The sequence below is a fragment of the Cherax quadricarinatus genome, chromosome 64 (assembly GCF_038502225.1).
Source record: "Cherax quadricarinatus isolate ZL_2023a chromosome 64, ASM3850222v1, whole genome shotgun sequence".
In the NCBI taxonomy this organism is placed as follows: Eukaryota; Metazoa; Arthropoda; class Malacostraca; order Decapoda; family Parastacidae; genus Cherax; species Cherax quadricarinatus.
The window spans coordinates 5,730,951-5,743,387 of record NC_091355.1 but is presented as its reverse complement, the minus strand read 5'-3'; the positions used below and the strand labels follow the sequence as shown (position 1 = coordinate 5,743,387).

Here is a 12,437-nt window from a genome sequence, read left to right as displayed (position 1 = left end):
CCAGAGCAACCCTTTCTCAGCCCTCTGAATTATACTTTTGGTAGTTCCACTGTCTTCTAATCCCTTCTAATATAATCTCAGTGCTCAACCATTGATCAGGATTTGCACTTTCCATCTTAGTACCAGTTCTTGCTCCAGTGTAAATAATTTGCACAACCTTCTCTAGAGCTCATTGTCCCCTGCCCTGTCACGTTCAGATGTGGCTCTGAGTCTGTCTTATTATTATTGCCTTGGTTATCCGAGTTTAGCCTTTGGATTGATGGTGAAACCATGAATTTTCACTGCCTTACCTATTTCCTCTCAGGTAGAGTAGACATTCATCTCTGGCTCTTATTGATAATGCTTTCATTTCTTACATGAAATGTCATCCAAATTCAGCTTTCCACAGTATTCTTCAGAAGTCCACTAAATAAAATGACAAAAGAACTAAAAGTTTAAAACTAAGGAAAACAGAAGGTCTATTGGTTAAAAACTATGTAAAAAAAAAGCATTGTAATTTAATAACATTTACCCAAGCAAACAAGATTTTATCTAGTGGGATAATAATAAGACATTGGCAGTTTCTCAGTTTTATTTAATAAATTTGCAACACGAGAACTTTACAGTATATTAACTATATTTCCTTATTGCCTCTAGAAATGCAAAGTTAGTTCAGTGCTTCGTCCTCTTATAACTGACTAAAAGGGAGGGGGGAGGTGGGGGTGGGGGCTGGAGGGGACAATTTTTGGAACAACAGACAGAGACGTACAGTGGTGCCAATGTGAAGGTAGAAAATGATCCCAGAATGAAGGAGGACTCAATTTACTTTAATTTACTTTTTTTAAATATATATAAATACAATAAAAAATATGTTAAAGGTTTTTGGCAGTCAAAGAGCCTACTAGATGCTATGTTTGAAAATCTCATGTACAGTGAAAAAATATATCTGTTGAACAGTGGAGTAACAAGAGAAATTATCAAACGCTTAGAAGCAATTGACACCACTAATCTCTTTAAATGATGGGTTGTGGGGGATAGAGATAAACCAGCTTCAGATACTCTTTACAAGGTCAAACCTGTGTCAAGTTTTGCCTCTGGAACATTTAGTCTTTGATAAAGTTACCTGAAGGCCTAGTTGTATAACCACTAAATGCTGGTCATATCTACCAGTTTTGGGTACAAGACCAATAAACCCTAATGCAGTGTACATCTGTTAAATAATGAGATCTTAAAAAAAAAAAAAATTACAAATATACCAGTATTGTACATGAATACAATATTATAGATTTACTCTTGTTATATGCACAGTGACAACAAACTATGAGATACTGGTTTAATAATTAAAATAAGTAGCTATGTAAATTACCCTTTAAGGGGCGAGTGCCTCAATGCGGGTGAAGGGCTCTTGATCCAAGGAATTGGAGCTACCCTTCCTTGGATCAAACAGGATTACCGCCCATTCCCTAGGCACTATGACTCCTACGTAATGATGATAACCGAGGAAATTAGTTTATAAAATGTACAGTTTATCATATGACCAAATTGGCAGTAATGGCGCAGAAGACACCACAGTAAGATTTCCAACACCAATTCTGTACAATATTTTAATAGTAACTGAAGAACTAGAAGAACATTTAGCAAGTTTATACACAAAAATGATCGCTCCAAGTTCATATATATTATATATATATATACACATGTATGTACATAAATGTATATTTTTTAAGTGTGTATATATATATATATATACCCACACACCATGTATATATGTATACATATACATGTATAGACATATGTGTACAAGTGTATATGTACACATGTATATACATCTGTGTATATATACCTGTATACATAATGTATATAGTATGTATATATGTTTATACATATATACATAATGTATACACATGTATTTATGATGCATACACATATGCACGTGTATCCATATAGTGAATATGTGCATATATCATGTATATACGTGCATCACATATATGCATGCATATACATTATACACATTGTACATGTATACAATGTATACACATGCATAATGTATACACATACACTGTATGCATAAATACATTATGTATTTTGTATATATACACACATGTATATACATGTATGTGTATAAACATTATACATGTGTATACATTATATATATATTTATATACATATATAAACGTCTCTGTCTACTGAACCTAAAATATAGCATATACTGAAGACTAGCATTTGTCAATAGAGTACCCCACTACTGTGATCACAAAAGTTATAACAAGTTATTACAGTATCTAACAGTTCATACTTAAAGAACTATTTTTTTCCATTTTAAAATCCCAAGTGGTTGTAAGACGACCTTGCTGGTATGGTCAGCAGCTTACACAAGGATGTCACCAGCTGACCACAAAGTAGTGTCGAGGCTGAGGTTAGGTGGTGTCGCAGCCCTGCAAGCCACTATTTGTCAAGAACCTCAAGGTAGTCTTGTGTTTTTTTTTTTTTGTTTTTTTTACTCTGTTAAATGTTACATAGGTCAAAAAAATCCTATTTTTCATTTTAACTTCTGAAATGAGATCTAACCCTGAATAGAGTAGTAGTTTTTTTGTTTTAAGTTTCATTACTAGTAGTTATAAACAAACAACTGTCAGGATATACCTCTACATGTCTTCGCCATCAACCCTCGTGCCTTGTCACCGAACAGCCAATCTTGCTTTAAATAAACTTTTTTGTTTTTAATGAAAGTCAAAGTATTTAGAAAGTTCTATGCTTATATACAACAGTTCTCTAGTGATGACTCAAGAGTCAAAAGTTACCCCTAAATAATGTACATGATTAGCCTTATGCTGCCCCACATAAACTTAGATTCCAGTGAAGGCTATAGAGCCCATGTCCACACCTTAACATGACCAGAAACAAGTTTTTTAGGGAACATTGATGAATTAACAACTATTTATCTCAGCAAAATCTAGCAGCCGTTATTGTCCATGATTTTATCACAACAGTCTGAGGTAAACTTCATAGTACTAGATTTATACATACAGATGTCTCAAACAGTACAATATGTCTTATATTAGTTATCTGTTTAAGTTGGTTGTTAGGGCTGTGGTGGTGTTAGTCAAAACTAAGCTGACATTGTGGAGTGTAGAAGATTATTCTTCCACAGTGTAATTTTTTTTTTTAATTTTTGTCCCCTAACAAGGTTGGTTGAAATTATGGCAAATGACCTTACCCTCCCCAGAAAAAAAAAAAAAAAAAAAAGGCTGACTGAGTTGACTGTATAGTCCCCTCACAGGAAATTTGACCTCAAAGGTTCACTAATGACTTAATATGTCTTAGAGAACTCATTCAGAAAAAAGAATTTCATAATTGCTCTTGTAATAACATGACAAATCATTATAAACTTAGAGTACTAGACAGTACGAGCCTTATTGTTTAAATCTCAAAGATTTAATGCTACATCTGACTGAAAAAAGAAACTTTCAACACTGTGGTCATCACCCTGCCTTAGTGGGAGACTGCCAATGTGTTTTGTGGTTAATCCTTTGAGACAAATTTGATTGCTAGGGCTGTATCAGTCAGCTTCCCTCCCTCTCCTTCCTAGCAAGATTGACTGTAAGGATACATAGGGCAGACCTTCCCTTCCCCCTGGTAGGGTTGACTGGGAGAGACTAGTGGGTGTAATCAGAACTTGGTGCCACTCCTAGAATATGTACTGATGGCTGAGGATGTATACAAGTTATCTCTGGGGAGAGTAGGGCAAAGGGGTCACTAGATAGTCATTTGCAGGTACAATGGGTCAATTAGGATTTGTTTTCAATAGGAGTTAGCTGGCTGAGGATGCAATAAAGGGGACACCTCACAATCTAGGTAACAGGATAGGCCAGGCTAGGTACTAATATAATGGTGATTATCAACTTAGTGAAATATACGGTAGTTGATCATTGTGTATAATGAAATAACTATTAACAATAGTGGCACCAGGTTCTTCTGATACACATCTTGGCAGCATGAATACAAACAAGGTCCCATTCTGCATACACAATAAAGGGGCAAATCCTAGACCTCTTGACCACAACTACAGCAGTCAAAGTTTACGTCTGCTCGTGGGACTTGTGACCACACATCCAAACTTCTCCACTGTTGAGTTTACTTCATAAATTGATGTACACTTTTGTTTTTCAACAACAGTTGAGATTTATAGCATGTGCTGCCATAATACTGCACGAGTTATGCTCTGAAATATGGTAATACATCCTATACAGGATCTGTTGTTTTAAAAATGCAAACTGTACCTGATGATCTCGTAAATTCAGAACACTGGAAGGGTTCACAAATATGGTCAAGGATGAGAGGAAGAGCAAGGAGATAGATTGAAAGAGAGAGAGATAGAGAGTATTTTTATCGAGCTCTAAACCGTGAGTAGCTACAGGTCAACTAAGCAGTGTTATCAAGCAACTCCCTACTGTAACTTTCTTTAGTTATGGAGAATTAATGCGCAGTTCCATTAAGAAGCTAAAACTAATAACATTCTGCTGTGAGGATATATAAACATCATATCGAACAGACAACATAAATATGATCTAGTAAAATTCGATTTCACCTAGTTCGAAAAAAGACACTGGTACATATAAAATATGCACATCACAACAAAACAATAGAAAAGTTATTAATCTCCATAAAGAATGAGAAAACAACCAGTTTTATACAAGTCTAAACACACATGTTACCTGTCTGACACCCCGGCCGACGAGTGAACATAATGGCTATATAACCTAGGCTGGTGAGATCATAGGTGGGAGGGAAGGGAAGCAGGAGTGGTAGGAGGTAAGAACTGCAGTTACAGTGCTGCTACCTTCTCGGCCACCCCAGCCTCCGTACAGCTTCAACAAGGAGAGAACGGCCATTATGTCGATGTCCTAGAAATTAGTATGGGATTCTATCTAGTATACTACTTGGAACCTTGCGGGTACGTCAACTTATGGTTAAATCTATAATCGCACAGATCCATGATACCCAGTATTTATCGTGCTGTGAGATACTTGATACATGGCAGTCTCTCTCACTATTATGGCTGGGGGTACAAGTGATCATCCAAGAACCACCCCTGAAAAGCAGGAAGCCCACGGCGGTGAGGGCAACCCATGAGCTGAGCCTTCTCCTAGGCCAATCCTCACCACCCATTTGACATCCACATAACAGATTTTCATGTTGTGCACAATATTTTACACAGTATTCACTTTCTTGCAGGTTGTTTCATTATGTAACAACCAAAGGAGTTCTTGTGAATTGACTGGCAAGTGTTTAGCCTTGTTTTTACAGTTCCAGGTTGTGAATGTAGTTGTGGGTTGTGGGTGTGGCCAAGACACGTGTAGAGATGGCTGTTGCTTCATAGGTGAGCCAAGTGTCAAACAACTGAGATGTACACTTGCCTGTCGAGCTAACCATACGGCTCGTTAGCAATCGAGTAGCGTAAGTCCACTGTGTTTCTGTTTGTTTTAGTTATGAACAAGAAGCTCTGACAGACCACACGCAAAATAAATAGTAAAACTTATACTCTGTATATATTAATTCATCTTGGTACATGTCATTCATAATACTGAAGAATACTTTAAATACTGATAAAACTTTCATATGCAGAAAACATTTTCTTTTAATATCACCAGTCAGCTACACAGCTTAGACAAGCAAAACAAAATATCTACACGCATATAAAATACACACAAACAGTCCTTTAAAGATTAGATTCACTATATGAAAAAACTTGATTTAACAGGAGCTGCTGACTGATTGCAAGGTGCAACCAGTGCAGCAATAACCAAGATCTGTGAATACTTCCCATAAACACACGCCGGTAACAAAAACAGATTGAAATTTCAACGATATCACTGACATACCCTTTTAAAAACGCAGAGTGCTGGCGTTGCAAGGGACTGGTGTGTCATAAATGGGCGAACCAAGTGCAAAGGTCGTCCACTGTCCTGCATTGTGGTGGCAGGTCTCCTGGCAAAGCTCAGGGCTCGACCACGCTCTTGTTCTGCTCTGTTGCTATTACTGTTCCTTATTCTGTTACTCCAGTTGAGCGGCACGGCCCACCATCCCAGGCTCGGCTTGAATGGTGCATCAGATGTATGGTGGGCAACGGGCCCCAACGTGGTAGTGCGATGGTTTCATGAGAGTCGCGCGGCGCCTTCCCCTGCGTGCGGTTCTTCAGCCCCAAGCATCCAGGTGATGCAGGGGGCTGGGCCGAGCCCTGTGCACTGCCATGGCCCAGGTCTGAGGGGTGGAGGACCTCACAGAGGCCAGGCAGGAGCCAACCACACTTACAGCCCCTCACAGTGGCCGTTGGAATAGGCGGTGCCGTACCCATGTACGGGTGGGTAACGATTATGATACTGTCCGTACGGATGTGGGTTTGCGCGGAATCCATAGCTTGGGTGGCCATTGGGAAGGCAGTGTGTGAGCGAGTGTGGGGAAGCGCGCTGCGCTGAATCTCATATGTAATTTACAGACTGAAGTGACTTCTCTTGCTTTCCGAGGCGGGACGGTTTGGAGTCGGAACTTTCTCCCCCTTGCACCTCGTACACAAGCTGGGTGACAAGTTCAGCAATGAGTACAGGATCCATGGTGGGTGCCAAATTGCACAGCACAAACCAATCACTGAGATTGTGTGCATTGATGAACCGGTCCAACGTATCTTCGGGCACTAGCTTAGCGCTAAACTTGAGTCGCAACCGACGTGCCGGCTTGCATGTGACAAGCACAAGCATGTAGAGTCCTCGCAACAGGGACAGCCCAAATAACATGCAATACCAGAAGTAGAGGAACAGGAAAATCTTATCATTAAAACAGTTGATAGGGAGGAGGCAGAGTGGGTAGTAACTGTTGATAGTTCCTCCACGACTATGGTACTGTAGCTTACATACAGTCAGACGAGGGAATCGTGCTGTCATGGGAGAGATCGTAGTGTTGGTAGCATTGTGCATGAAGTTGACCCAGTCCAGACCATAGTTGTAGAAGTCACCTCCAAGGAACACATCAGTGAGGATGAAGAAGGAAGCAAGTAGGGCAATCGCTAAAAGTTCTGTCAAGAGGTATTGCCAAAGCCAATACTCGTGATTTCCCCTTGTCTGTTTCATATGCCAAACCAGGAAATTCTTCTTATCCTCCCAGTCCTCACGGCGCCTAAGGTTGGTGAAATCGAAGGGGAGGCACTGACTGTGAGTGAGTTGGTGCCAGATCTGCCGAGGTAGGTAGATGACTAGCGCCTCAATCAGCAAGAAAAATGTCACCCACTGGTAGTATGAGATCTCCCTCCGAGAGCTCTGGCCTTCCACAAATTGGCCCAAGTTAGGGTAGATAACATTTTTACCAACCTGGAAAAAGAAGAAGTGTGTAACACTACAGTATAAAACTTTTACAAATGCAGTATGGTTTTTGAGAAGGATCAAGTGTGTTGTAGCATTTTAAAGTGTGATGATCATTTGAGATCAGTTTACAAGGTAGTGAACAAAAAAAATTATTGCATATATGATTCAATGGGTTTGACATTTAAATTTATTCTAAAATGATTTCTGTAAAACTTGAAAGTATGGACAGACAAGAGACACATTTTCTGTAATAAGTAAGACTTGTGTAAAAACCTCATGTTCACAGTTCACTGTTAGTCACTTTACTAACATTCTAGAGCCACAGTACAAAAATAGATATACTTGGGATGATGAGCTGACGTTGGTCATACAGATATAGATTCCTTAGCATTGAACCACGATTCAGTTAATTTTTTCAGTTTCTTATTGACTTCTCAAGGTGAGATAGAAGTGTGGGACTTTCACAAATACTCACTGGGGATTTTTTATTGCTCCTAGTTACCGAGTCTTATGTTTGTGTGTGCTTTGGAACTCGCTGCTATTCTTGCTGCTGCCAGTGTTGTATGACCCATACATATTTACTGTATGCTTTTGACAAAAATAATATGCTTACTGCTTATCTATTTTTCAGATTATAGTGGATTCCATTTTCATTGTTCACCTCTAAATGAATAGTGGTAATAAATAATAAAAATAATGTTATTTCCATATTATATTCTATATTCAGGATCTGAAAGAAACGTTCAAATCTGAATGACTGATTCAAAATGTTTTTTTGAACAGAGAAACTTTAATTTGACATTTAACTTTCATTTGCCTAATAAGAATGTGCAAAAGGTGTGAGATCACCTATGTAGGCTGCTAGCAGCATTAATATAGCTGAGTAAGCAGTCAACAAGGAAGTCTGGCCTCAGGCTAGACTGCAGGGGTAGGTTATTACTGTAAATATATCCACAGAAAAGTGCTTGTCCTGCAGTTATATATCACCTGGAGAATAAGGTGTACTTTGGTTTAATCCAAGGAATGGGAAGGTAGCTGAAATTCCCTGGGTCAAATACTTTTGACAAGTGTAAAGATAGACGATCCCTCAAAACTGGCCACAGGTGTGTCATATGTATGCATATATTTTTTTCAAGTTGGAAGGCAATTAATATGAAATTTAATATTGTAAAGAGTTTTAATTGGTTATCTTAGAATATATATTACATTACAGATGCATCAGTGGATGTGGTTTTGCAACTTAATGTGTAATAATAAATTTTGTGCCAGGTGATCACTCATGTGACCAGTTTCAAGAGTGTCCCCATTCCTGTGGTCTGCTGCTTGCCTGTTCAACCAGGCTGTTGCTGTTCATAGCCTGAGCATATCCATTACAGTCAGGTTAATGTGGCAGTTGGAGGTAGTCATTGTTTTCCCTTGAGGATTTCTACTCTTGCTCCTGCAGTAATTCTGAAAACTGCTGGTGGGAGGTTCAGTAGTTGCAGCCCATGGATGTTGGCACAATGGAGATAAGTCACTCTGACTTTTGTGGGTTATCCCAGGTGATTTATGCTATGTATTATAATTGTACTTATGTGTACCTGTACCTAAATAACTTTTTTGGAGCTAGCCTAGGTAATTTAAGTTTATTCAGGTACAGGTACACATAAATGCTGTTACATACATTATCATACATAGCAGCATATGTATGTGTAGATTACCTAGGATGACCCAAAAAGTCAAAATGACTTATTTCCACTGGGGTCTTTTTAATACCTTATTATATTATAAAGCAGATAAGACCTTATTATTATTATTATACTATAAAGGAGATATACTAGGAATAAGGCAAACTGTGTTATTTATATTTACATGTGTGTTAGCTATATAAAAAATCATTCTCCTCCCTTTCTGTCGCTACATTTATTAGGTATTTTTTGGTTCTCTTCCTGAACTGCTTCATGCTATGACAGGCTTGGCATGTGCAGGCAGTCTGTTCCATTCCTTTAATGCTGTACAATAAAATGTGTTTGAAGCCTGGCCACTGACTGCAGGTACTACAAAGTTGTATTCCCTTTCCCTAGTTTTATAATTTACATTATGTATGATAATTGTACATATTTGTACCTGTACCTAAATAAACTTAATGCCCATGGTGTCCCAACCACATGTCAAACCTGAGTGCCTTCTATTCCAGAAGTCCTGTATGACACAGGTTTAACACTTCCCTTGAATACATAATGAATGTGTCCTGCTTCAGTGACCTGTATCTCAACATGACTGCAACTCTGCTGGTCAGGAAAGATGATCTCTTTAATTTCTCATGCGCAGGAAATGTGTCGGCGAGGCTTGCTGCCAAAAATCAATAATTTAGGCCACATGTCCCCCACGTAGTCGGCGACCATTTTTAAACGATTTTCTCACTTGGGTGTGTTGGTGGAGTGGAGGTTGTGGTTGTATTGTGGTGTATGGTGGATGGTGGTGGATGGTGGTGGTGGATGTATGGTGGTGGTTGTGGTGGATGTATGGTGGTGGTGGATGTATGGTGGTGGTGGATGTGTGGTGGTGGTGGATGTATAGTGGTGGATGTGTGGTGGTGGTGGATGTATAGTGGTGGATGTATGGTGGTGGTGGTGGTGGTGGTGGTGGTGGATGTATGATGGTGGTGGTGGTGGATGTATGGTGGTGGATGTATGGTGGTGGTGGTGGTGGATGTGTGGTGGTGGATGTATGGTGGTGGTGGTGGTGGTGGATGTATGATGGTGGTGGTGGATGTATGGTGGTGGATGTATGGTGGTGGTGGTGGATGTATGGTGGTGGTGATGTATGGTGGTGGTGGTGGATGTATGGTGGTGGATGTATGGTGGTGGTGGATGTATGGTGGTGGATGTATGGTGGTGGATGTATGGTGGTGGATGTATGGTGGTGGATGTATGGTGGTGGTGGATGTATGGTGGTGGTGGTGGTGGTGGATGTATGGTGGTGGTGGTGGTGGATGTATGGTGGTGGTGGTGGTGGATGTATGGTGGTGGTGGTGGTGGTGGATGTATGGTGGTGGTGGATGTATTGTGGTGGTGGTGGTGGATGTATGGTGGTGGTGGATGTATTGTGGTGGTTGTATTGTGATGTGTTGTGGTGGTGGTTGTATTGTGGTGGTGGTATTGTAGTGGTGGTGGTGGTATTGTAGTGGTGGTGGTGGTGGTATTGTAGTGGTGGTGGTATTGTAGTGGTGGTGGTGGTGGTATTGTAGTGGTGGTGGTGGTGGTATTGTAGTGGTGGTGGTGGTGGTGGTGGTGGTATTGTAGTGGTGGTGGTGGTGGTGGTGGTGGTGGTGGTGATATTGTAGTGGTGGTGGTGGTGGTATTGTAGTGGTGGTGGTGGTGGTATTGTAGTGGTGGTGGTGGTGGTATTGTAGTGGTGGTGGTGGTATTGTAGTGGTGGTGGTGGTGGTATTGTAGTGGTGGTGGTGGTGGTATTGTAGTGGTGGTGGTGGTATTGTAGTGGTGGTGGTATTGTAGTGGTGGTGGTGGTGGTGGTGGTGGTATTGTAGTGGTGGTGGTGGTGGTATTGTAGTGGTGGTGGTGGTATTGTAGTGGTGGTGGTGGTGGTGGTGGTGGTGGTACTGTAGTGGTGGTGGTGGTGGTATTGTAGTGGTGGTGGTGGTGGTGGTGGTGGTATTGTAGTGGTGGTGGTGGTGGTATTGTAGTGGTGGTGGTGGTGGTGGTATTGTAGTGGTGGTGGTGGTATTGTAGTGGTGGTGGTGGTATTGTAGTGGTGGTGGTGGTATTGTAGTGGTGGTGGTGGTATTGTAGTGGTGGTGGTGGTATTGTAGTGGTGGTGGTGGTGGTGGTATTGTAGTGGTGGTGGTGGTGGTGGTGGTATTGTAGTGGTGGTGGTGGTGGTGGTATTGTAGTGGTGGTGGTGGTGGTGGTGGTATTGTAGTGGTGGTGGTGGTGGTGGTGGTATTGTAGTGGTGGTGGTGGTGGTATTGTAGTGGTGGTGGTGGTGGTGGTGGTATTGTAGTGGTGGTGGTGGTGGTATTGTAGTGGTGGTGGTGGTGGTGGTATTGTAGTGGTGGTGGTGGTGGTATTGTAGTGGTGGTGGTGGTGGTATTGTAGTGGTGGTGGTGGTGGTATTGTAGTGGTGGTGGTGGTATTGTAGTGGTGGTGGTGGTGGTGGTATTGTAGTGGTGGTGGTGGTGGTATTGTAGTGGTGGTGGTGGTATTGTAGTGGTGGTGGTGGTATTGTAGTGGTGGTGGTTGTAGTGGTGGTGGTTGTAGTGGTGGTGGTTGTAGTGGTGGTGGTTGTAGTGGTGGTGGTTGTAGTGGTGGTGGTGGTTGTAGTGGTGGTGGTTGTAGTGGTGGTGGTGGTTGTTGTATTGTAGTGGTGGTGGTGGTTGTATTGTGGTTGTGTTGTAGCTGTGTTGGGATGGTAGTGGTTCTGTAGATCTCCCCTAAAATCTAGTCAATGACATTACAAACACTACATTTTAAAAGCTTTGTACGATTTTTTTTATAAGAACATAAGAAAGAAAACACTGCAACAGGCCTACTGGCCCATGTGAGGCAGGTCCAAGTCACCTCCAGGCTTAAACCTCCTAGTCAGTCAGGTCAGGTCAGGTCACATCCACTTAAGGAGCCCTGCATCAGACCTATTAGCACAAGCTAGTCAGGTCCACCCACACCCACTCATGTATTTATCCAACCTATTTTTAAAACTACACAACATCTTAGCTTCTATGACGGTACTTGGGAGTTTGTGACACTCATCCACAACTATTACCAAACATATGCTTTCCTATATCCTTCCTTAATCTGAATTTTTCTAGCTTAAAACCATTGCTTCAAGTCCTGTCTTGGCAAGATATTTTTAGCACGCTATTTGCATTCCCTTTATTCCTGTTCTTCACTTTTACACCACAATCATATCCCCTCTAATTCTACATCTTTCTAGAGTGCAGATTCAGGGCCCTCAGTCTATCCTCATAAGATAGATTTCTGATATATGGGATCAACTTTGTCATCCTCTTTCGTATGTTTTCCAGGGCATTTATACCCATTCTGTAATATGGTGACCAGAACTGTGCAGCATAATCTAAATGAGGCCTAACCAAAGATATATAGA

The 12,437-nt window shown here is 41.0% G+C and overlaps 1 protein-coding gene across 6 annotated transcripts in view; it reads right to left on the bottom strand.

Annotated features, from left to right (window-relative positions):
- Window positions 1–2,427: 2,427 nt before the first annotated feature.
- Window positions 2,428–12,437, bottom strand: part of LOC128699981 (innexin inx2) — a 448,736-nt gene continuing 438,726 nt past the window's right edge. For all 6 annotated transcript variants that reach the window (XM_070098739.1, XM_070098736.1, XM_070098737.1 and 3 more), the window contains one exon: window positions 2,428–7,340. In XM_070098739.1, coding sequence (XP_069954840.1) covers window positions 6,459–7,340 — 882 coding nt within the window. In that variant the 3' untranslated portion in view covers window positions 2,428–6,458. The remainder of the gene's footprint in view (window positions 7,341–12,437) is intronic.